Source organism: Nylanderia fulva, unplaced genomic scaffold (genome assembly GCF_048542155.1).
Source record: "Nylanderia fulva isolate GAGA-0341 unplaced genomic scaffold, ASM4854215v1 Scaffold17, whole genome shotgun sequence".
Taxonomy (NCBI): Eukaryota; Metazoa; Arthropoda; class Insecta; order Hymenoptera; family Formicidae; genus Nylanderia; species Nylanderia fulva.
Window position 1 is genome coordinate 155432 of NW_028189945.1, and position 25319 is coordinate 180750.

General features: G+C 28.0%; 3 protein-coding genes and 1 non-coding gene across 10 annotated transcripts in view; 2 read left to right on the forward strand and 2 right to left on the reverse strand.

Moving 5' to 3' along the window:
* The window catches only part of tyn (trynity), a 202517-nt gene that overhangs the window by 67919 nt on the left and 109279 nt on the right, over positions 1-25319 (forward strand). The window lies entirely within an intron of this gene.
* On the forward strand, positions 4863-4946 carry TRNAL-CAG (transfer RNA leucine (anticodon CAG)). The gene has a single exon. It is a non-coding gene; the product is annotated as a tRNA-Leu (tRNA).
* Positions 5623-13095, reverse strand: LOC114938380 (glutamate receptor ionotropic, kainate 2-like). Its single transcript, XM_029312340.2, is given in 17 exon segments — positions 5623-5798; positions 5800-5903; positions 6191-6456; positions 6595-6741; positions 6965-7049; positions 7147-7345; positions 7760-7897; positions 8071-8209; positions 8362-8446; positions 8798-9010; positions 9512-9733; positions 10148-10321; positions 10727-10826; positions 11153-11448; positions 11709-11920; positions 12032-12181; positions 12995-13095. Coding segments are annotated over 17 exon segments (2742 nt in total). The 5' UTR covers positions 13086-13095; the 3' UTR covers positions 5623-5677.
* LOC114938375 (glutamate receptor ionotropic, kainate 2) lies at positions 15074-23740 on the reverse strand. Of its 5 annotated transcripts, XM_085481079.1 has the most exons (18): positions 23565-23740; positions 22811-22848; positions 22608-22711; positions 21643-21792; positions 21320-21531; positions 20756-21057; positions 20336-20432; positions 19726-19899; positions 19077-19292; positions 18358-18570; positions 17921-18005; positions 17622-17760; positions 17313-17450; positions 16740-16938; positions 16505-16589; positions 16135-16281; positions 15730-15995; positions 15074-15442 (listed from the first exon to the last, which is right to left on the reverse strand). In XM_085481079.1, exons 3-18 carry the CDS (start codon positions 22696-22698, stop codon positions 15212-15214), a joined length of 2745 nt encoding a protein of 914 aa, XP_085337205.1. In that variant the 5' UTR covers positions 22699-22711; positions 22811-22848; positions 23565-23740; the 3' UTR covers positions 15074-15211. The 5 variants fall into 5 exon arrangements, with proteins under 5 accessions (XP_085337205.1, XP_085337203.1, XP_085337204.1 ...); XM_085481077.1 differs by lacking the exon at positions 22811-22848; XM_085481078.1 differs by having other exon boundaries at positions 22608-22848.

Here is a 25319-nt window from a genome sequence, read left to right on the forward strand (position 1 = left end):
TAGACATTGATGAAATATTATGTCAGCTGTTTATCTTTATAAATATAGCTCTTGTTATAAAATGTGAATCGTTTAAATTTCTAATAAAAGGTTCTGGTCAGATCGAATAGCCATTTTATAATAATAGATATTAATGAAATATTACATCAGCTGTTTATCTTTATAAATGTAAATTGTACTTCAAGTTTCTAACAAAACTCCTGGTTGGATCGAATAAATTTTATAATAATAGACATAGAATTATTATGTCAGCTGTTTATCTTTATAGATATATCTCTTGTTCTAAAATGTGAATCGTTTAAATTTCTTAAATAAATGTTTGATCAAATACTTGACATTGCATAATATCATTGTGATCGGTAGAAAAACGCGCTTCTATTCGATCGGATACGCTCCATTATTAATCGGCATTTATGATAATAACAAAGCATGGCTTTACATAATTGTAATAATAATACAGTGAACCATGCAATGAGAGATTACACAGGCGGATATATAGATATATAAAGAGGAAAAGGGAGAGAGAGACTCGTTTACGTAAACGATAATTTATTTCTCAAATTTCTCTAATAAAAATGTCTTACTTTACACTGGAACGACAATTATTTTATGATAGGTTGCGCGAAAAGTAAGCGTTTTGTTATTAGATAAGATATTTTTACGTATATTCTCCAAGAAGTGTTACGCATATATCATAAGTATGTAAAATTAGAGGAACGGTTAATTGGTAAAAAGAATGATATGTGAAATTTATACTTCCCGAGACAAGTAGCTTGGAAGCTATTTACGTTACAATGTACATAACCGCCTATTACAGTATTGCATATATAGGAAAGGTTCTCCAGTAGTTCAATTATTATCAGTCCAATAATATCGTTATTACTGGAGTCTTAATTGTCTATTATGTTCTACAGGTTGTACCTGTACATGTTATCTGAGGTTCCCTTATCCGTTTCTGGGAAAGCTCCGTCATCATGATGGTATATAGTTTTATCAAACGTATGTGTCGAGCTAAATGGGAAAATCATTTAGCAAGATATAGGATATTTAACGAGAAAAAAATCGCTCGATATTACGACTTGTATAGTTCTGAATACGCGAACAGATCCAGAGACTGAACAAGTTCATCTTTAATCCTGCAAGGAAGGAATGATTTAACATTCTTATTAATGACAGGCTCAGGGAATGTCCTCAACCCGGGAGAATCATTTAAAATAATTATTAATTTAAATATATAATTTAAAATAAAAAGTAAATAAGGAACGAGGGAAGGATGCAGGATGATTGATCTCGATTGAAATTGGCAGTGAACAGGAGTGTGTCGAGTAAAAGGCGGGAATCGACGAGGCGAACATTCTTTTAGATAGCGTGGCCGGGAAAAATAGTGAAAATAGAAGCTCGAAGCGTGAAGAGAATTTTCTTCTCGAGAGACATCTGGCTTACTCGGTTGTAAACAGGTGAAATATGAGTCTGGTATCCGAAAGCAAAGTGTTAAGCGCTTTTTCCACTTTGCGGCGACCACGAGAGCACGAGAAGTTATCTCCGCTTGAGACTCTATCTTATACCAAATTGGCGCATTCGAATCTTCTTATCGGCTCGAAGGGAAAATAGGTTTAAATCTTTAAATAAATATTTATTTTTTTCACCTTTTTTCGTTTGCGCGCATAAAATCCTTATTGCGTCATTAGAGGAGAGATAAGCGAGGGATAATATTAACCGCAGAATTATGTTTCCAGCGATAAGCTCCTTCTCTACGTACCAAGTATTGTACCAAGTTTATACGCTTTATACATTTTTCATCGTTCTTCTTTCGTATTGCGGTGAGGGAATTGATGACGACCGAGACTCTCGTCTTGGATGCAGTGGCCGTAAAATGTGTGGCGATGCTTTACAAATCGATTTTCGCTACATACATAAACGGATATTCTTCCGGTCGCTTGTCGAGTTTGTAAAATCCGTCAAATCGTTGTGAAGCTGTCTTACGCCCGATATATATATATATATAAGCAGGAATCCATCCTTCTTGATTTTTTAAAAAGTTCAGCGAGCCGTCAACTTTTCATAAAAGATGCGCGTCAAAAAGGAGCGGCTGGAAATTAATTTTTTTTTCTCAGAAAAAATTATTCTCCGATTTGCAATCGAAAGTACTTGCGAGTTCTTCATTTTGCCGTATCTGCACACGGAGAGAATTTTCTCTTAGATTTTACTCTGAAAATCATGGTAATCGTGGCATAATATGGTGTTGGAAGAATTTTATGAGTTTCTCTGATTAATATTTATACCACAATAAAAAATATTAATATGTACATAGTAAATTTTACTATATGTACATAGTAAAATTAATCAAGTATATTTTATATGTTATTGTGGTAGATATTAATATTTTTATTGTGGTAAATATTAATCAGAAAAACTCTGATAAAATTCTTCCAATACTATATTTTCGTGATTATCATGATTTTCAGGATAAATTCTAAGAGAAAATTTTCTCTGCGCATTAACGTTTTTTTCGTATATTTTACAAACTCGTAATGAACGCTGTTTTAAAGTTCTTACGAGACTAACTGAGAGAAGAGAGAAATAATAACAGCATTATAGTCATCAGTATGTCGAGATTCCCGGATCTCCGACGGCGAAAATTGAGTAATCGGGCGGTTCTTACGCGGTTTACATGTATACTATAAGTACATATTTATTATTTTTTTGTAAAGATTTACGCAAGGTCAATGGTGTGAGTAAAATCGTTACAAACAACTTTCAACGACTCTCACCGATCGTGGTATCCATCAGATTCTCTTATATCGGCGGTTTCCCGAAAGTTTCTCCGAATTTCTCAGTCCGTCACTCTTCGTCATCTGTGCACCTTTATACTTTCATCTCCTTCTCTTTCTCGGAAATAACGTCTGGTAAGATCCGGTTGCGGCTTATGCAACTGAGCTTTCTACGTGATCGACTGCATACACGCGCGGATTTCAACCGGTCCTCGCTCAAGAAGCGGGAGATCGGTTTCGAACTTTTGCTCTCGTTGCTTTCGATTCATCGCGAAAGTCTTCTTACATTATGTCGACATCAAACATTTATTTTCTTCTCTCTCTATCTCTCTATTTTTTTATATATGTATATTAGGGTGGTCGTTATATAGGTTTTTTCAAAATTTTAATGTTGGATGGTCGTAAATCAGCTCTAAATGTAGAAAAAAAAAATCTCTAATTTTTTCAGATTTTTATTTTGAGTTCTGAGTCTCCCTGTTGGCATGTAATTTTATTAATAATTTTATTAATACCACAGTTCTGCAGCTGCTTCTGTCATCAATTTTTGTTGTAAATAGTTTGAAATTTTAGTGAAAAAAAGTTGAAACTATTTGAAAATACCGAAAATATAGTATAAAATAATATAAAATAGTTAAATAATATAAATAGCGGAATAGCCCATATAATATTTATGACTATCTTTTATGAAAAATTAAATAATTTTGTTCACTACTTTTGCAGCTGACTCCATCTAGAAGTGTAGTAAATTAAGTATTTTTTCAAAAATTATAAAAAATACAATATAAATAATATTTAAATAACATATAAATGAATAAATAAATTAACTGATATAAGAGAATATAACATAACACGTGTAAACAGGGAGACTCAAGGCTGAAAATAAAAATCTGAAAAAATTAGAGAATTATTTTTTCTACATTTGAAGCTGATTTATGACCATTCAACATGATGTTCAATTTAACGACCACCCTAATGTATATACATTTAATATTAAACAAAAAAGAAAGTAACATATTCAGTATTACGTACTGTTTTTTAAAGGTTTCTAAGATAACAATTTTGAATAAAATTATAGATACTCCAAAAATACAATAGATATATACTATGTATCGAGAAGAATCGACGCTATTTCGGAAATAAATAGTGCTCAGGGGAATTGACGTGTGTTATGTTATATTTAGATTTATTATAAGACTTCTCAAAAATAATAGTCGTGTTTGTTATTAAGAAAGCTTAAATCCAAATCGAAAAAATAAGTTCAATAAGAAAATCAAATATTTTTAATAATAAAAAATAAAAAAAATTTATTTCTAAATTGTCGCGTTTATATATATTCAAGATTTACTCTTATATTTAAAATAAGCAATCTTTTAGGGACAAATTAGAAATGTCATTGTAATTACCTATATAGAATTTTACATTAATACATATGGAAGAGAATGTTAGGTAAATCAGACAACATATTCGTACAACTGTTACGTGCTAACGATGCGGAACGCACGTGGAGTATGTCAGTCTTTAAATACGGAAGTGAAAGTTAGTATATCGAGGGAAAAGCTTTCTTTGTCGACTCTCAAGCGCGCCTTCATTGAGATTTTCTTCTAACCGATGTTGAAAAGAGGCATATCTGCAGTCGGCTAAGCAAATGCCATTTTAAACACAATTTTCTCGTTGGTAATATGTAAACTATAAAAGATTGTAGAAAAAAGACGGAGCGCTGATAATATGTTAAAGTAATATTTATGAGTTAGAATTAAAATGAATTATTTTGTTATTTTTTATTTCATAGTTGTGATATTTATTTTTACTTTAATGTACTTTTCAAAAATGTTTTGCATTAAATAACAATATTTATTATTTTTAATATTGTTTGAAGTTACAATTTAACAAAACAAAAACTTGAAGTATAATCATTTTTCATGTTTTTTTTCTAATATTGAAATTTTGATTTTTAAATTGTAACATAATAAAACAATTTGAATTAAAATGTTATTTTTGATGTAGCAACGTGAATTTTTTTGCATTGTTTAAAAATGTATGTTTCGAGATTCGTGTACTTACTTATGGATTCTTTACGAAACCTTTTGTAAAGTCAGGATGGCCGAGCGGTCTAAGGCGCTGCGTTCAGGTCGCAGTCCACTTCTGTGGGCGTGGGTTCGAATCCCACTTCTGACAAACTTTTTGTTTTTGTATGCACTATAAAGCATAGAATGAAACATTTTTCAATTACAATTAATCTTTGTATTATAAAATTTATATTCATCTGTATTTTGTATTAAGTGGGTGGTTGTCAAGTTGAGAGACTATAAGCAATTACATTGAGACTGTTTTTTCGTGTGTTTTAAATAAACGAACAAAAACTATTTCTCATTAAAAATTTAAATACATGTAATTTTGTTTCCTGAAAATTACAATATTTGGGGAATAGTGCATTTTTGGAAATTTTGCAGACGATAAAGTGTTATTTTTTTATAAGAAATACGCTAATATTAATTTTTGTCCATTTATTTGGGATATATCCTACATAAAGATTATAATCTTAATAAAATCTTTTCAATGAAACGCGTTTATAGAGGTTATAGATTATAATTGTCTACTGATATTTCTGTGAATCAACAATATATTACGTTATTTTAATCTAATACACATTTTTTTTCAAGTATAGATATATATATATGTATAAATACGTACGATTTGTTTCGGGAAATTCTTTAGCGACTGGAAAATTATTATAATTTTCCGATTGCACTATATTAATAAATAAATATATAATTTAATCATATATTTATACATACATACATTTATTATTTCTATTATTAAGATCTATAATAATTTTTTATAGTTATCTCTGTATAGAATTCTGAAAATGCGATGCTTTTTAATTTTTAATTAGCCTGACAGTGCAATTAATTAATCTTACGATCATTGCTCCGATTATTTGTGTTATCGAATAAATCGAGCATGTCAAGATGTAAAAAGGAACCAACGATAGAACGAGCTGTATATACGTCTCTATCGAGTCCACCTAGAATTTGCGCCGTTGCTGCTCTTAGCGATTTTAACAGGTTTCGTCTCTGCCCAAATATTTACCGCGAACTTTAGCTCTGCTATTAATGCTTCTTTCGGTGTGATCTGCACAAAAGAGAATAATTAATAACTCTTTAGCGTACAGCAGCAATAACGATGTGTGGCTTAATTGTCATATTAATAAGTAATTCTCGTATATATATTTTGCATTTCATTTATTTACAATTTAATTTATGGTAGAGAAAAATATAATGAATAGAAACGATAAAACATTGAATATCATTGAAGAAAATAAGATGTACTTATTTATTTCATAGCAGTTATATTGCAGAATTTTAATTTTAAACACAAGATATAGGAATAATGAAAAGATCGATATGGGGAAATTTTACCTTTTCTTTCACAGCAACGTTTCGTATATTCCAAAGGAATTCAAAAATTCCGATTAACAATGCGCACCCACAACCGATTATTAAAACGAAAAATACGCCACCGACTTTTGCTAATCCTAATTGGGATGTAATAACATTTTCTGAGTCAACTTTTTTACACTTTTTACCCCCTCTCTCCACCCACCATTTATTTTTTAATTTCTCCAATATACCTTTTTCATCGAGCCATAAGATCGCATGATTAATCGACGTTCTGTACGGAGAATCTGCGAAAAAAATAAATGATAACTCGCTTGTATAAAAAAGAAAAATGGATAAAAACAATAATCAGTAATGATCATCTGAATAATTGTACGAATGTCATGTTTTTTCTTTTTTTATTTAAAATTAACTTTCACACTTACTACGCGGTAAAGCTATTCCGAAGCCTTTAATGTTTATGAGCCCTCCTATCTTCTGGACTCCGCAGTTTCGTTCCATTATGTATTCAAGTGTTGTGCTCTCTATAAGATAAGCGTACTGTCCTTTGTTTTTCAAGACGCGATCCACACCTGTAACACGTGATAGAAAAAACATTTGAGAAAGAAAACTTAAAAGATCCAAAAAGATTGCTTCTTTTAGAATCATTACTTTCTTAAGAATTTTGTTCACCTATTTAAAGCAAAAAGCAATTATTACTGGAAATATTTAGATATTTTGCTGTTTCTGTAAAGATAAAATATCTTGGAAAGAAACAAAAAATTGGGTAGTGTCTGCATAAATAGAATAACTTACCTTCACTGACGCTATTGACAAGCACGCTTGGTCTCGCTTCGATCATTGTTGCATACATGCGGTTATATGTCAAATAATTTGAGTCCTGATAATTAATATTAATAATATGTAAACATATTGAATAAATGCACAATATTGAAATATAACGATAATTGTTACTGATAACGATAATTGTTACGTACTCTGAAAAATGCTGCTGTCGCACCACCTGCGATAGCACCATACTTGATTTTTGTTTGTTTGGCCAAATCTTCTATTTTTTTAATTGGTGTATCCATTTTATTCATCGTAAGAAAGGCTGCTAGATTAGCTGTATATGATGAGATCATGATAAGCGAGAAGAACCACCACACACTCGTGAGCATTCGAATAGACGGCGCCCTGAAAATAATTAATAAATGCTAAACAAATTGCAAATAAATTTGAATTTTAAACATGAAAGCGCAAAATTTGATATATAATAGTTTCTAATAATGAATAGATAAAAAAATACTGAATAATGAATAGATAAAAATATCAAACAGACCAAAATTAAGTGATTAAATCGTCAGTAAAAGATTACAATGCTCAATAAAAGCATATAAATGCATCTCTACTACTTAAATCAAAATTATTGAAATTTATAAGTACACAATGCTAAAAAAAATACTACAAAGTATGTATATTATATATACATAATGAACGACTTAAAAATAATACAAAATTATATAAAAATTATATCAAATTTTATTTTTTTAAATAAAATTTTTAATACTCTTAGCATGTATGTATTTACTGATAATATTAAGAAAGTACTTTGGAAGTATATCGACGCCTTGATGCATAAGAGAGCTAATGGTTAGATAGAACGAATTTTTCATGTTGAAATTGTTCTCCAAATTATCAGGATCAGAATTGCAGGGATGCGGATTATTCCATTCACCTGGCGACATTCTTTAAAAGAGCATTACATAAAAAATAATTACATTAACTTACTAAACATTATTGTCTGCAGCAATAATTTATTTTTGCGTTTATCATTGATTTTTTAAAATATTTATTTAGGGGATAATTTCTTCTATCATAATTGTGCATATTTCGAAAATAGATGAATAAATAAATCTTACCGTGCTTGAAAAAATAACATTATGGATATGACGAGATAAGCTGTCGCCATATAAATCCAAACGTCAATACTTAATGGACGAACAAACCAAAATAAGTGTATTTCCATCTCTTCTGGCTTACTAAATAAAAGACTTATACCTATATATAGTATAAATTAAGTAAGTATAATATTGTTACAATCAAATTTAGATAATAAGTTGTAAACTTAAATTTTATTAATGTTAATATATTAATATAATATATTAATGTTGATATATTTTGGCAAATATTTCGCCCAAAAATATTATTACCGACAGTCATGAATGGCATGGTGAAATCCACAGCGGATTCCCGCATAGAATTTATCGTTATATCGCTGATCGCTAAATCGGACTTCTAAAAAAAAAAGAAAAATAATTATAATAAGTTATTAAGAAAAACAACAAAATCAAGTAGGCGTATTGTCTATTTTTGTGAAAGATAGAAAATAGCATCGAATGGGAATGCTAAATAATGGATAATTAAGATGATTTTAAACAAGACATTTTTGAAATTTAGTAATTTTTTTATTATTAATTTTATATTTTTATATTTAGTAAGAAAACAATCGTTCACTTAACATTTTTATTCTACGTTTATTAATTAATTAGAATTTTATTCTGCTTAAACAGATCGATAAAAAGAAAGATTTAATATATCAGTTTAATTCTTTTTGAACAAAATTTTTGTAAATACAAAATGTCTTACACGATCTAGAAGGCGCTTGATTAGGCCGTTCCAGCTTCTCGTCTTTCGGTTGTAGAACCCGTTCGGACCGTTTATAACTTCATAATAGAATTTAAATTTGAGTCTTTGTGAGAGATGTTCGATCAAATCGATACAGAAACCTTCGTAGCGTTTATTGCCGATTAAAACTCCTCTGTTTATGCCTTCAGGGACTTCCATTACATAAGGCTCACCCTGAATCGAACGGAAAACAGAATTTATATGTATATGTTTTCGAAAACCTCGGAGTTTAATATTGCATATTTTTTTTCATTTTTACATAGATTTAGCAGAAAATAATTAGATTTGTTATGAAGTTTTATGATAAAGTTTTTTATTATAGATTTCATTGATTTTCCTATAGTCTCAAATTCAAATATAAAAATACTTTCGTTCTTTATGTCATTAGTAGATTTTTTTTTTTTTTTTTTTTTTTTTTAAGGTATTATTTATTTTTGTAATATAAAGCATCGAAACAAAATTATTTATTAAATGTAATGTTTTTTATTCAATTTACTTTTTGTTTATTCGGAATATCTTTTTTTTTTAGACTGAATATAATTATATAAGATTTGCACTTGTTGCAGTTAACGAGATCTAAAATTTAAAATATTGTTATTTTGACAGCTAATATGATTTATTTATGTAAATCAATTTTAGTATAATCGTGTGTCGTAATAATATGACATTACTAACTACTTTGATGCTAATTGCAAATGTTTTTTCTTGAATTGATATATTCAAATAGCTGATATAGTCAAGTTTTTCTTCAATTCGAATAGGATGTAGACCATTAATGTCCCAGAAAGCTTTTTGAACTATATTTCGACGAAAATCCAGTATTTGAATGTTAAACTCTCGTCGATGACCATATTTATCAATATTCATGGAGCCTGTTATCTTCCCCATTTTCGACAACTGTAACGAAAATTCACTTACAATTAGTTCTATACACACATAATAAAAATTGTAAAATATTTAGCACAAAATACGATTATTTCAGTTTTAATAGAGCAGTGAAAATTAGTGGAATTTGTGCCAATTATTTCCAACAGACTTAATGCAATATAAAACAATTTCGGAATATTTAGCAGACGTGCCGGTTGTATTTTTGAACTTCCTTCAGGGCAATAAATAAATAGATTTAATTTAACAATTAACGAATAAAAATGAATTTTTTTGAAACACTTTCATGAAATATTAACTTATCAGTCATGTTTTAAAATTTTGTTAAGTCTATAAAATTATAAAGAGCAAGAACAAAGACCAAGCTTATATTTTTTATCTTTATATTTATTATAATAAGAAAAAGAAAAACATGGAAGAATTTACCTGTCGCATAACGCTCGTAATATTGGGTCCCGCTTGATACTTTCCATTTTTTTTACAAGAGAGTGATACAGGATCAATTATTATAGATTCCTTGACGTCAGTGTTCCTCGAATTTAGGGACTCCATTGCTTTGTTTAGCAAAAATACTGCATCATAGAGAACAGCCGACTCTATCTGCATCGAAATTACAAATAGTCATATGTAAAATAACTAATTTTATGTAAATACCAAAACGTGAAATTAACAATTAATTGCGCATATTGAGATAGATAAGTCGTTTTTCGTTATACAAACTCGAAATTTTTATACTTATAATTAACATCTTTCAATTAAAATACATTTGTTATTTGTCAAATAAATTATCCGATAATTTATTTACGAAAAATAGACGTTATAAATTTAATGAATGAGTCAAAAAGCTTTGTCACGAATAATCTTTGTTTCTGTGCATTTTTACAATATTTAAGAGTTCAGTATGTGGTGAAAAATATAAATTTTAAGTATATTATAACGGATATATATCTTGCTTATTAAAATATCTTGCTCTTTAAAAGTTATCTGTTTAAAAATTATATTTACCGAATCAACTCCTTCTACATCTTTGTGCCTTAAGCTCAATCCGATAATATTGGCATTGGTGCCATTTCGTATTTCGGAGATAGGTAGTTTGGATGAATCCTATAATTTTTCAATAGAAAGGTTAAAAACGATTTACATCATATGTTTTTTGTTCATTTAAAAAATTCAAAAATTGCATATAACATAATTTTTTAAATCTATCTTTGACACAACTTCTCACAAATTGTTCGATAGATTCTTCAATATATATAAGTTATATAGTTTTCTCAATAATGCAACAAAACTGTTTGAATTGTTATATACATATTTTTTTGTTTATTATCTCTTATAATTTTTCAACATTAAATATAATTCTAATTTTCTTTCTCGTCATCTATAATCTTACTGTATTTATTTTCATATAATAATGTTTATGTGATACTTTCCAGATATGTTATGACAAAATTGCAGTAATCCGCAAGCAGTTTGACTTCTTTCGCATCATTGAGAACGCGAACAATATTTTTCGGCTCGACATCGATGATCACATTGCAAATAGATAAAGAGCGTATCTCTTTAAGTATCGGGCGATAATCTTCATTGCTCAGTTGCCGAATTGTAATGAGATAATTTTTTTTTCGTCTTATCGTCAAAGCCTTTTGAATGCGCGAAAGTCCATCATCGTTTTCGTAAATCGCCACGAAGCCTCGCCATTTCAACGAGTCAACAACGTCGGCGATAGCCTAAGGCAATTTTAATCAGGTGTAAAAGTTTTGATACAAAAATAATATTACTATGATTTAACATATATTATACTTTACATGCTTTTTTGTTGATATACATATTATATATTCTTCGAAGATATGAATCGCGCAAAATTAGAATTCTTACAGGTATACGTTGCAATAGTCGAACACTAAAAACCCTGATAATGCTCGCTTTATAATCGAATCTAGAAAATTGCTTTCTGACTGTAAAATATTTTTCTTCTATGACGACTGACCTGACTGACCATCTCGCTGTCCGGGAATACATTTATGGTCATTGACGGATTATTATCTGCCTTTGTTTTCGCCTTTGATCTCTTGTTTTCGCGCCAAACGTATTCGATGTGTGGTATGTTATATCGCGAAGTAATACTCGCGACTGTTCCGCGAGTATACGGACTTGATGGTCCGAAAATAGCTGCCACACCTTCCTCGAGGAGCTCACAGGCTATAGAGAAGGGAATACAACAAATAAGCAGATATAAATTGCCATAAAAGCAGAAATTAAATAGTTGAAGCTTTGTTCGCGATCATTGATTTTTCATATTCGTTTACTCACTAGCTGCTGCAGTTTTAAAACTATCGGCATCTATGTATTTAGTGACAGGGATGAATTCGAACGCAGGTGCAAGGTGTTCGTATTCTGTCTCAGAGATTGCTTTTAGAAATGCCGACATATGATCCTCATCACCTTTGTGAAAGATTGCACCTGATATATAATACAGCTCAATATGTTATTTGTACTTAGAAAGGGTTAAATAATTAAGTATTAGAATTTTTTCTAAATTATAAAAAAAAGAAATGTTATTGTACATTTTTAATATATTTTTTGCATGAAAAATTATTATCTTTTTATTTGTACTATTAATTATGAGATTTCTGCATACATAATTTTGATGTTTGTGTAATTATGAAATTCAATAAGTGTGATTAATTTTTTGAATATATTTATATTTTGCAATTAATGATTTAAAAAATCGGCATATATATATTTATTATTGTGTCCGCGAATAGTGTATGACTTAATAGCTCTGATGTGATACATACAACTTGCAATTTAATTACATTTACGTTATACGTGTTGGATCAATATTAACAAGTCAGTTTTGACAGGAGTGTCAATGCTGAAAATATGTAGGATATATTTCTTTGTTAAAAAACTATTTTTTTTATAAATCACACTTTTTTTACTTTATTCTATAAACATATATTATGTATGTATTATTTATAACCTGTTATTAAGAGAAAAACAGAGTGACAATTTTTTTTGATTTTATTTGTGACTTTTTTCTTTTTAATTTTAAACATATCTGAAGTCACGAAATAAAGCAATATATTAGAATATATTTTTATTAAATGATATCAGTAAATTAGATGAATTTTAGTTTTTATGTGTTAAATTTCTTATTAAATCTTTTTTGAATAAAATTAAATTATTTATATATATTATTATGTAAATACTGTAAATTATTCGTAAATATTTTTCTGAACTATTTTTCTAGAGTGAGTATATATTACTTACCAATTTTGATAGGTCGCGTGATATTATGACTGCATGTAGCCAATATTAACAACATTAATGCAATTAAAAAGATACACTTTCGTGGATCCATTTTAATAAGTAATCTGCAAAATAGAGAGATTTTAGCTGCAACTTGTGCACTATTTATTGTCTCTGACTTAGATCAACAAAATTAATAGCGCAATATCAAATGTTTGTGTACCTGTACGCTAGACGACTTGATTACTCGAATGTTATAAACTAATTAAAGTATGACGTCTAGATGTGTCGATATATGGAACTTTCATTTCCTATATTACACGCGAATATTTCGTGTTTTTTACGCCAGATGGCATATATCAATAAATTTTTATTTTTGTTTCTTTTAATTTTTTCTTTTGTTTCTAAGTTTTAGTAATTATTGTTTCGTTTTCAATATGTATTTACACAACTGCATATTTTATCGATGAGTAATATTGCGTAGAATTTTAATTAAGTTTTAAATATTTTAAGGAATTCATTAAAGTAATATAAAGATTATAGTCATAATATTTATAGAAATTTTTATGAACATTATTCACTTTAATGAAAAAAATGGGTAATGTGGTGAATTGCGGTTAAATGTTTAGTTGTAGATGTATGTGTGATAATACTGATTAATATTGATCCAACACGTATAACGTAAATGTAATTAAATTACAAGTTGTATGTATAACATCAGAGCTATTTAAAGTCGTGATTTGTTTATATATTAATGATGCATATTAAGAAGAAAAAATTATGTATAAAATTAAATAAAATGATAAAATTTTAACACTCTTTTGTATGTAATTAGAATATAATTAGAGTTATGTAATCGTTTATTTAGATTTTTTATAGTTATAATAAATTGAAGAATAAATAATTCTGTCTGCAGTTGTAATAGGTAATGTCTCAAAAAAGATATAAAACTTATAAAGCCAAGCATGATTTAATTGAAATAATTTTTATAATATAATTAGGAATTTTAACGAGTTAAACATTATGAGAACAGAATAGAAATATTTGTGTCCTAAAAATTTTATCAGTTTTACCTTAATATCTGTGATACAAGCATGTATCAGCAACTAGATTTTTACATTGTTTTGATGCAATGCACTTGCAATTCGATTGGACGAGCTAACTGAAATCTTCGTTTGATAGAAATTCCTGGAACTATTAAGAGCAAAAATCAATGGAACTATCCCACATTCAGCGTTTCACATCTGATGTGATTTCGCATTTACTGATCTGAATTTGAAGTGAACCATTCTATATATTTTCGGCTTGAGAATCATGTTGTACCGATATTATCGTACATTTTGTTCTAGTAGCAAAATATAAATGTACTTTTTAAAATTTTCTTAATCATCAATATTCTCACGGATTAATTAAAATTTCATAAATATTTTCTCGCGTGCATCTTTTTAAAATTTATTGAAATAATTAACAATATTTTATTGTTATAATTTAAAAAAATTGTAAAAGAAAGCCAAGATTGTATTGCAGTTAATGCAAACAATTTGTTTTCTATTATTTCTTATTTTTTATTTCGTATTTATTATTAAAACAATTTTGCTGTAAAAGTTTGTGAACAATTTAGTGCATTTAAATTGATTATCAACATATTCAGTTGATATTATCAATACAAATGCATCATCTTGATAATTTTTATAATTTATTTAATATAAATCAACAAAATAGTGCATTTGCATTAATTATAAACATAATTTATTTAAATATTATTAATACAAATGCACTATCTTGCTGATTTATATAATTTATTTAACATGTCAAGATTTGTATTGATATTATCAAATCGACTTTATTGTAGAGTTATATTAATTGCTTTATGTGATTTTACTGACAGAAAATTTAATTTAATATACTACATTTATATTCAATTACGTAATAACATATTATTAACCTTATATTTAATCAAAGTGAATATTTAATTGCTTAAGGCGAGTTAATGTATAATTAATTTACTGAAATTTTTCAAAGGTATCGTCCTCTTGAAAAAAATATTTCAATTTTATTAATAATGTCATTGAATGAACAAAAAATTAAACTGCATCGATGTTGTTGATTCAACAGTATATTTTTCTCAGTGTACACATCTTTATTATTTTTACAATTCTATATTATAATTATTCCCTTGTATAGAATTCTGAAAATGCGATAATTTTCAATTTTATTTTAGTTAGCCTTACAGCGCAATTAATTAATCTTACGATCATTGCTCCGATTATTTGTGTTATCGAATTTATCGAGCATGTCAAGACGTAAAAAGGAACCAACGATAGAACGAGCTGTAGATGCAGCTCTACCGATTCCACCTTCGGTAGAACTTGCGCCGCTGCTGCTCTTACCAATTTTAACAGGTTTCGTCTCTGCCCAAATATTCACCGCGAACTTTAGCTCTGCTATTAATGCTTCTTTCGGTGTGATCTGCACAAAAGAGAATAATTAATAACTCTTTAGCGTACAGCAGCAATAACGATGTGTGGCTTAATTGTCATATTAATAAGTAATTCTCGTATATATATTTTGCATTTCATTTATTTACAATTTAATTTATGGTAGAGAAAAATATAATGAATAGAAACGATAAAACATTGAATATCATTGAAGAAAATAAGATGTACTTATTTATTTCATAGCAGTTATATTGCAGAATTTTAATTTTAAACACAAGATATAGGAATAATGAAAAGATCGATATGGGGAAATCTTACCTTTTCTTTCACAGCAACATCTCGTATATTCCAAAGAAATTCAAAAATTCCGATTAACAATGCGCAACAGCAACCAATCATCAAAACGAGAAATACGCCACCGACGTTTGCTAATCCTAATTCGGATGTATTAACACTTTCTGAGTCAACTTTTTTACACTTTCCACCGCCTCTCTCCACCCACCATTTCTTTTTTAAGTCTTGCAAAATTCCTCTTTCACCGAGCCATAAGATCGCACGGTTAATCGGCGTTCTGTACGGAGAATCTGCGAAAAAAATAAATGATAACTCGCTTGTATAAAAATAAAAAATGAATAAAAACAATAATCAGTATTGATCATCCGTATAATTGTGCGAATGGAATATTTTTTTCTTTTTTTATTTAAAATTAACTTTCACACTTACTACGCGGTAAAGCTATTCCGTAACCTTTATTGTCTATGAGTCCTCCTATCTTCTCGATTTCGCAGTTTCGTTCCATTTCGTATTCAAGTGTTGTGCTCTCTATAAGATAGGCGTACTGTCGTTTGCCTTTCAAGACACGATCCACACCTGTAACACGTGATAGAAAAAACATTTGAGAAAGAAAACTTAAAAGATCCAAAAAGATTGCTTCTTTTAGAATCATTACTTTCTTAAGAATTTTGTTCACTTATTTAAAGTAAAAAGCAATTATTATTGGAAATATTTAGATATTTTGCTGTTTCTGTAAAGATAAAATATCTTAGAAAGAAACAAAAAATTGGGTAGTGTCTGCATAAATAGAATAACTTACCTTCCCTGGTGCCATTGACAAACACGCTTGGTCTCGCTTCGCTCATTGCTACATACATGCGTTTATATGTTGAGTAATTTGAGTCCTGATAATTTTAATCCAATATCATTTTATGATTAATATTAGTAATATATAAACATATTAAATAAATGCACTATATTGAATTATGTCATAATTATAAATAAATTTAATACAATGAACAATTAAAATATAGCGATAATTGTTTCTAACGTACTCTGAAAAATGCTACTGTCGCACCACCTGCGACAGCACCATACTTGATTTTTGTTTGTTTGGCCAAATCTTCGACTCCTTTAATTGGTGTATCCATCTTGTCAACCGTAAGAAAAGCTGCTAGATTAGCTGTATATGATGAGATCATGATTAGGGTAAAGAACCACCACATACTCGCGAGCATGCGAATCGACGGAGCTCTGAAAATAATTAATAAATTCTAAACAAATTGCAAATAAATTTGAATTTGAAACATAAAAAGCGTACAAAATTTGAAACATAATAGTTTTTAATAATGAATAGATAAAAAATATAGAATTAAGTGATTAAATTGTCAGTAAAAGATATACAATGCCCGATAAAAACATATAAATTTATATCTCTACTATTTAAATCAATTATTGAAATTCATAAGTACACAATACTAAAAAAATACTACAATTAATATATTGTATATATACATAACGAACCCTTAAAAATAATATAAAATTATACAAAAATTATATAAAAGTTTTATTTTAAAAAAGCTTAGCTAAATCTATATATGTATTTACTGATATTAATAAGAAAGTACTTTGGAAGTATATCGCAGCCTTGTTGCATAAGTGAACCAATGGTTAGCCAGAACGAGTTCTTCATATCGAAACTATTCTCTAATTCTTCAGGATCAGAATTGCATGGATGCGGGTTATCCCATTCACCTGGCGACATTCTTTAAAAAAGAATTACATTAAAAAATAATTACATCAAATTATTAAACATTATTGTCTGCAGCAAATTTTTTTTTTGTACATCATTGATTTTTTAAAATATTTATTTGGGGGATAATTTCTTCTATCATAATTGTGCATATTTCAAAAATAGATGAATAAATAAATCTTACCGTGCTTGAAGAAATAACATTATGGATATGGCGAGATAAGCGGTCGCCATATAAATCCAAACGTCAGTACTTAATGGACTCAAAAACGAAAATAAGTCTGGTTTCTTCTCTTCTGGCTTACTAAATAAAATACTTATACCTATATATAGTATAGTATAAATTAAGCAGGTATAATATTCTTTCAATTGCATTTAAATAATATGTAAACTTAAACTTAGTTAATGTTAATATATTAATATATTATATTAATGTTATAAATATTACCAATATAAAATATAATATTATTATATAAATATTACCAAGAGTCATGAATGGCATCGTGAAGTCGACAACGGATTCCCGAGCATAAGTTATCGTTAAATCACAGATCGCTAAATCGGCTTCCTGCAAAAGAAAGATAATTGTAATAATAAATTATTAAAAAGAACAAAATCGAGTTGGCGTATTGTCTATTTTTGTGAAAGATAGAAAATTATTTAGCATCGGATGGGAATGCTAAATAATGAATACTTAAGATAATTTTAAAGTAGATATTTTTGAAACATAATAATTTTTTTATTGTTAATTTTATATCTTTATATTTAGTAAGAAAATAGTCGTTTACTTTACATTTTTATTCTACGTTTATTTAAAATAAAAAATGTTTGCTGCTTAAACAGATCGATAAAAAGAAAGATTTAATATGATCAGGTTAAATCTTTTTAAACAAAATTTCTGTAAATACAAAATGTCTTACACGATCTAGAAGGCGCTTGATTAGGCCGTTCCAACTTTTTGTCTTTGGGTCGTAGCTACCTTGCGGACCGTCTATAACTTGATAATTGAATTTGAATTGTAGTCTTTGTGCAATGTAATCGATCAAATCGATGCAGTAACCTTCGTAGCGTTTATTCCCGATTAAAACTCCTCTGGTGATGCCCTCGGGAACTTCCATTACATAAGGCTCACCCTGAATCGAACGGAGAACAGAATTTATATGTATATGTTTTCGAAAGCCTCGGAGTTTAATACTGCACAATCTTTAAATTTTTATATAGATTTAGCAGAGAATAATTAGATTTATTATGAAGCTTTATCGTAAAGTTTTTTATATTATAGATTTCATTGATTTTCCTATAGTTTCAAATTCAAATATAAAAATACTTTCTCATGTCATTGGTAGGTTTTATTTATTTTTTTTTTTTTGTATCACGCTGATTATGTATTATTTATTTTTGTAATATAAAGCATTGAAACAAAATTATTTATTAAATGTAATGTTTTCTGTTCAATTTATTTTTTGTTACTTGGAATATCTTTTTTTTAGACCGAATGATATAATTATATAAGATTTGCACTTGTTGCAGTTAACGAGATCTAATAATTTGAAATATTATTTTGACAGCTAATATGACTTATTACTGTAAAAATCAATTTTAGTATTATCGTATGTCGTAATAATATGACATTACTAACTACTTTGATGCTAATTGCAAATGTTTTTTCTTGAATTGATTTATACAAATAGCTTTCGAGTTCTTCTTCATTACGTATAAGATGTAGACCATTAATGTCCCAGAAAGCTGTTTGAACTATATTCGGACGAAAATCCAGTATTTGAATATTGAATTCTCGTCGATGACCATATTCATCAATATTCATGGAGCCTGTTATCTTCCCCATTTTCGACAACTGTAACAAAAATTCACTTATATTTAGTTCTATACATACATATATTGTATAGTAAAAGTTTTAAAATATTTAACACAAAATATGATTATTTTAGTTTCAATAGAGCAATGAAAATTCATGGAATTTGTGTCAATTATTTCCAACAGATTGAATGCAATATGAAACATTGCCGAATATTTAGCAGACGTGCCGGTTGTATTTTTGAGCTTTCTTCAGCGCAATAAGTAAATAGATTTAATTTAACAAACGATTTTAATTAAACAAATAAAAATTTTTTTGAAACATTTCTGAAATATTAACCTATCACTCATGTTTTAAAAATTTTGATAAGTCGATAATATTTTAAGAAGCAAGAACAAGGACCCAAACGTATATTTTTTATCTTTATATTAATTTATTATAATAAGAAAAAGAAAGACGTGAAAGAACTTACCTCTCGCATAACGCTCGTAATATTGGGTCCCGCTTGATACTTTACAGTTTCTTCACAAGAGAGTGATACAGGATCAATCGTTATAGATTCCTCGATATCAATGTTCCTCGTATTTAGGGTCTCCATTGCTTTGTTTAGCAAAAATACTGCATCATAGAGAACTGCCGACTCTATCTACATCGAAATTACAAATAGTCAAATAATGAAATTTCTAAAGTGTCTGCCTTAGTTTAAATTTTGTCTAATATAAAATAGCTACTCAATTCAATGTAAATATCAAAACGTGAAATTAACGATTAATTGGGATAGATGAGTCGTTTCTCGTTACACAAACTCGAAATTATTATACCTATAATTAACATATTTCAATTAAAATACATTTGTTATTTGTCAAATAAATTATTCAATAATTTATTTACGAAAAGTAAACATGTTATAAATTTAATGAATGAGTGACCAAAAGCTTTGTGACGAAAAATTTTTGTTTCTGTGCATTTTTGCAGTATTTGAGAGTTCAATATGTGGTGAAAAATATAAATTTTTAAATATACTATAAAGGATATATATTGTTTATTACTCTTAAAATTATCTGTTTAAAAATTATATTTACCGAGTTAACTCCTTCTACATCATTTTGCCTTAAGCTCAATCCAGTAATATTAGCAGTGGTGCCATTTCGTATTTCAGAGATAGGTAGTTTGGATGAATCCTATAATTTTTCAATGGAAAGATTAAAAACGATAGATCATATATTTTTTGTTCATTTAAAAAAATCAAAAATTGCGTATAACATTTTTTAAATCTATTTTTGACACAATTTTTTCTCACAAATTGTTCAATAGATTCTTCAATATATATAAGTTATATAGTTTTCTCAATAATGCAACAAAACTGTTCGAATTGTCATATAAATATTTTTTGTTCACGATCTCTTATAATTTTTCAATATTAAATATAATTCTAATTTTCTTTCTCGTCATCTATAATCTTACTGTATTTATTTTCATATAATAATGTTTATGTGATACTTTCCAGATATGTTATAACAAAATTGCAGTAATCCGCAAGCAGTTTGACTTCTTTGGAATCATTGAGAACGCGAACAATATGTTTCGGCTCGACATCGATGATTATATTGCATATAGATAAAGAGCGTATCTCTTTAAGTATCGGGCGATAATCTTCTTCATTGCCCAGTTGCCGAATTGTAATGGGATTATCCTTTTTCCGTTTTATCGTCAAAGCCTTTTGAATGCGTGAAAGTCCATCATCGTTTTCGTAAATCGCCACGAAGCCTTGCCATTTCATCGAGTCAACAACGTCGGCGATAGCCTAAGGCAATTTTAATCAGATGTAAAAGTTTCGATACAAAAATAATATTACTATGATTTAACATATATTATACTTTACATGCTTTTCTGTTGATATACATATTATATATTCTTCGAAGATATGAATCGCGCAAAATTAGAATTCTTACAGGTATATGTTGCAATAGTCGAACACTAAAAACCCTAATAAGTTGCTTGCTTTATAATCGTATCTAGAAAATTGCTTTCTGATTGTAAAATATTTTTCTTCTATGACGACTGACCTGACTGACCATCTCGCTGTCCGGGAAAACATTTATAGTCATTGACGGGTTAATATCTTCCTCTGCTTCCGCTCTTGATCCCTTGTTTTCGCGCCAAACGTATTCGATATGCGGTATGTCATACCGCGAAGTAATACTCGCCACTATTCCGCGAGTATATGGACTTGATGGTCCGAAAATAGCTGCCACACCTTCCTCGAGGAGCTCACAGGCTATAGAGAAGGGAATACAACAAATAAGCAGATATAATTTGCCATAAATGCAGAAATAAAATAGTTGAAGCTTTGTTCGCGATCATTGATTTTTCATATTCGTTTACTCACTAGCTGCTGCAGTTTTAAAACTATCGGCATCTATGTATTTAGTAACAGGGATGAATTCGAACGCAGGTGCAAGGTGTTCATATTTTGTCTCAGAGATTGCTTTTAGAAATGCCGACATATGATCCTCATCACCTTTGTGAAAGATTGCACCTGATATATAATACAAGTTCAATATGAGTTAATTTAACTTGGAAAGGATTATATAATTATGTATTAGGATGTTTTGAATTAAATAAAAAGGAATTGTATTGTATATTTTTAATATTTTTTTTGTGTAAAATTATTATCTTTTTAATTGTACTATCAATTATTTCTGCATACATAATTTTGATGTTTGTGTAATTATGAAATCCAGTAAGTGTGATTAATTTTATGAATATATTTATATTTTGCAATTAATGATTAAAAAATATCGGAATATATATTAATTATTGTATTCGCAAATAGTATATGACTTAATAGCTCTGATGTTATATATACATCTAGTAATTTAATTGCATTTACGTTATACGTGTTGGATCAATATTAAATAACGAATAACATACATGCTAAGTCAGTTTTAACTGAAACGTCACTGCTGAAAATATATAGGATATATTTCTAATTGTTCAAAAACTGATTTTTTTTATTAATCACACTTTTTTAACTTCATTATTTAAACATATATTATGTATGTATTACTTATCTTAACATGTTATTAAAATAGAAAAGCAGAGTGACAATTTTTTCTTTTTAATCTTAAACATATCTAAAGTCACGAAATGAAGCAATATATTATAGAATATTTTTTAATTAGAAGATGTCAGTAAATTAGATGAATTTTAGTTTTTACTTGTAAAATTTCTTATTAAATTTTTTTTTGATAAAAATTAAATTTTTTATATTATTATTAACACAGAAAACAATATAAATTATTCGTAAATATTTTTTTCGAACTATTTTTCTAGGATGGGCATATTACTTACCAATTTTAATAGGTCGCGTGACACCATTACTGCATGTTGTTAATAATAACAACGTTAATGCAATTAAAAAGAGACACTGTCGTGGATCCATTTTAAAAATTAATCTGCAAGATAGAGATAGATTTAGCTGTAACTTGTGCAAAATTTATTGTCTCTGAATTAGATCTACAAAATTAATAGCGCAATATCAAATGTTTGTGTACCTGTACGCTAGACGACTTGATTACTCCAATGCTATAAACTAATTAAGGTATGAACTCTGGATGTGTGGAAATATGGGACATTCATTTCGCTTATTACATGCGAATAATTTGTATTTTTCACGCCAGATGGCATATATCAATAAATTTTTGTTTTTCTTTTAATTTTTTCTTTTTTTAAATTTTCCAAGATTTAGTAACTATTAATTATTTCTTTTTCAATATGTATTTACACAACTGCATATTTTATCGATGAGTAATATCGCGTAGAATTTTAATTAAGTTTTAAATATTTTAAGGAATTCATTAAAATAATATAATATAAAGATTATAGTCATAATATTTATAGAAATTTTTCGAATATTATTCACTTTAATGAAAAAAATTGTTAATATGCTGTATTGAGCTTGTATATATAGTTGTAGATGTATGTGTGATTTGTTTTGCATATATCAATGACGCATATTAAAAAGATAAATGTTATATATTAAATTAAATAAAATGATAAAAATTTAACACTTGTATATAATTTGAGTTATGTAATCGTGTATTTAGATTTTTTATATTTATAATAAATTGTGAAATAATTATGTGCGCAGTTCTAATAGATAATGTCTCAAAAAAGAAATAAAACTTATAAAGCCAAGCGTAATTTAGTTGAAACACTTTATAATATAAGTAGGAATTTTAACGGGTTAAATATTATGAGAACAGAATAGAAATATTTTTTGTGTCTTAAAAATGTTATCAATTTTACCTGAATACTTGTGATACAAGCGTGTATCAGCAACTATATTTTTACATCGTTTCAATGCAATGCACTTGCAATTCGATTGGATGAACAAACTGAAATCTCCGTTCGATAGAAATTTCTAGAACTATTGAGAGCAAAAATCAATGGAACTATCCCGCAATCAGCGTTTCACATCTGATGTGATTCCATGTACTGATCTAAATTTGGAGTGGACCGTTTTATATATTTTCGGCTTGAGAACCATGTTGTACCGATATTGTCGTACGTTCTGTTTTAGTGACAAAATATATATGTATATTTTTAAAATTTTCTTAATTATCAATATTCTCACGCATTAAATAAAATCACGTACATATTCTTGCGCGCCGTCTTTTTAAAATTTATTAAAATGAATAATTAAAGCTATTTTTTGTTACAATCTAAAAAATTGTGAAAGAAAGCTAAGATTGTATTGCAGTTAATGCAAACAATTTATTTTCTATTATTTCTTATTTTTTATTTCTTATTTATTATTAAAACAATTTTGCTGTAAAAGTTTGTGAACAATTTGTGTTTCAAATATTTCTTATTTTACGAGTAAATCAAGAAGAAATTTGTTTTATATAGACATATATAACATACTTTACGCCAAGCTTTTGAACTATAACATGAAAAAAATTTAAGTATAATTTTTGGAACTTAAAATTTCTGCTCCCTCATTGTAACTATTGACTTATAGTAACAAAGCAAAAAAATATGTGAATTTTTTCTGTTGCATTGTATTTTTAGAAAAAAAATTTTTTTTTATACCATTAGGCGATATTAATATAAATAGAAAAAAACAATATTTTTGCTATATAACATAAAACATTTTATATAAAACTCGGTATAAAAATGTTTTGGCTTAATAGTAATACAAAAACGTCAGTATTGAAAAAGGAATTTTTGCATTTAACAATTATATTAAATTATAGCATTTTGCAAAAATTTTCTGTGAACTGATAATGAGAAATACACTTAGCACATACCATGTAGTGAAAATTAATGTATCAAGGAAAAAGCTCCGTTTGTTAATTCTAAGCGTATCTTTGGTGATACGCTCTTTTAACCGACATCTCTCGGTTAAAGACCATATATCTGCAGTCGATGAAGTAAATTTCATGTTGAACACCATTTCTGCTTGTTGGTAATACGTATAAGGATTATGAAGAATTTTATAAATGCGACGCTGTTTAATGTTTCAAAGTAATATTGAGTCACAGATCAAGTTAAACCAGAGAGACATGTACGAAATTTGCCAAAAAAGTAATTACATTAAATCTGTGGTATGCAACGTGTGGCAACACTAAAAAAAATCACACAAAACATATAGTCCAAAATAATATTAACCAATTGAAATTTTAGTTTATTTTAATTTTAATTGTATTAAAATAATTCATTAATCAAAATTAATCATTATATATGTATCGAGACTAATTTAATCGATTAACATTAATCATTAATCAGTGTAGAATCAATTGAAGCAAAGCAAACGATTAACACTTTATCATTAAATATAATCAGGATTTATTAAACCATGATTAGGTGTTAATCGAATAATCCAATTGATCAATTTAATGAATTTTTGAAATTAGTATATCTGGCGGATAAATACACATTGTTCTTTATAATCTGTAGAGTTGTGTTGCAATTTACATAAAACAAAATTTTATAACATCTTTTATGACGAGATGTACTAATACACACAAAAAAACATAATGACACATGAATGAACAAATC

Excerpts from the sequence above, each read along its gene's own strand:
- LOC114938375 (XM_085481077.1), bottom strand. The coding sequence starts at position 22,698 with ATGGATCCACGACAGTGTCTCTTTTTAATTGCATTAACGTTGTTATTA. Across the intron at positions 17,451-17,621 it reads ATGTTATTTCTTCAAGCACG|AATGTCGCCAGGTGAATGGG; the intron begins GTAAGATTTATT and ends TCTTTTTTAAAG. Across the intron at positions 16,939-17,312 it reads GGCTGCGATATACTTCCAAA|AGCTCCGTCGATTCGCATGC; the intron begins GTACTTTCTTAT and ends AATTATTTTCAG.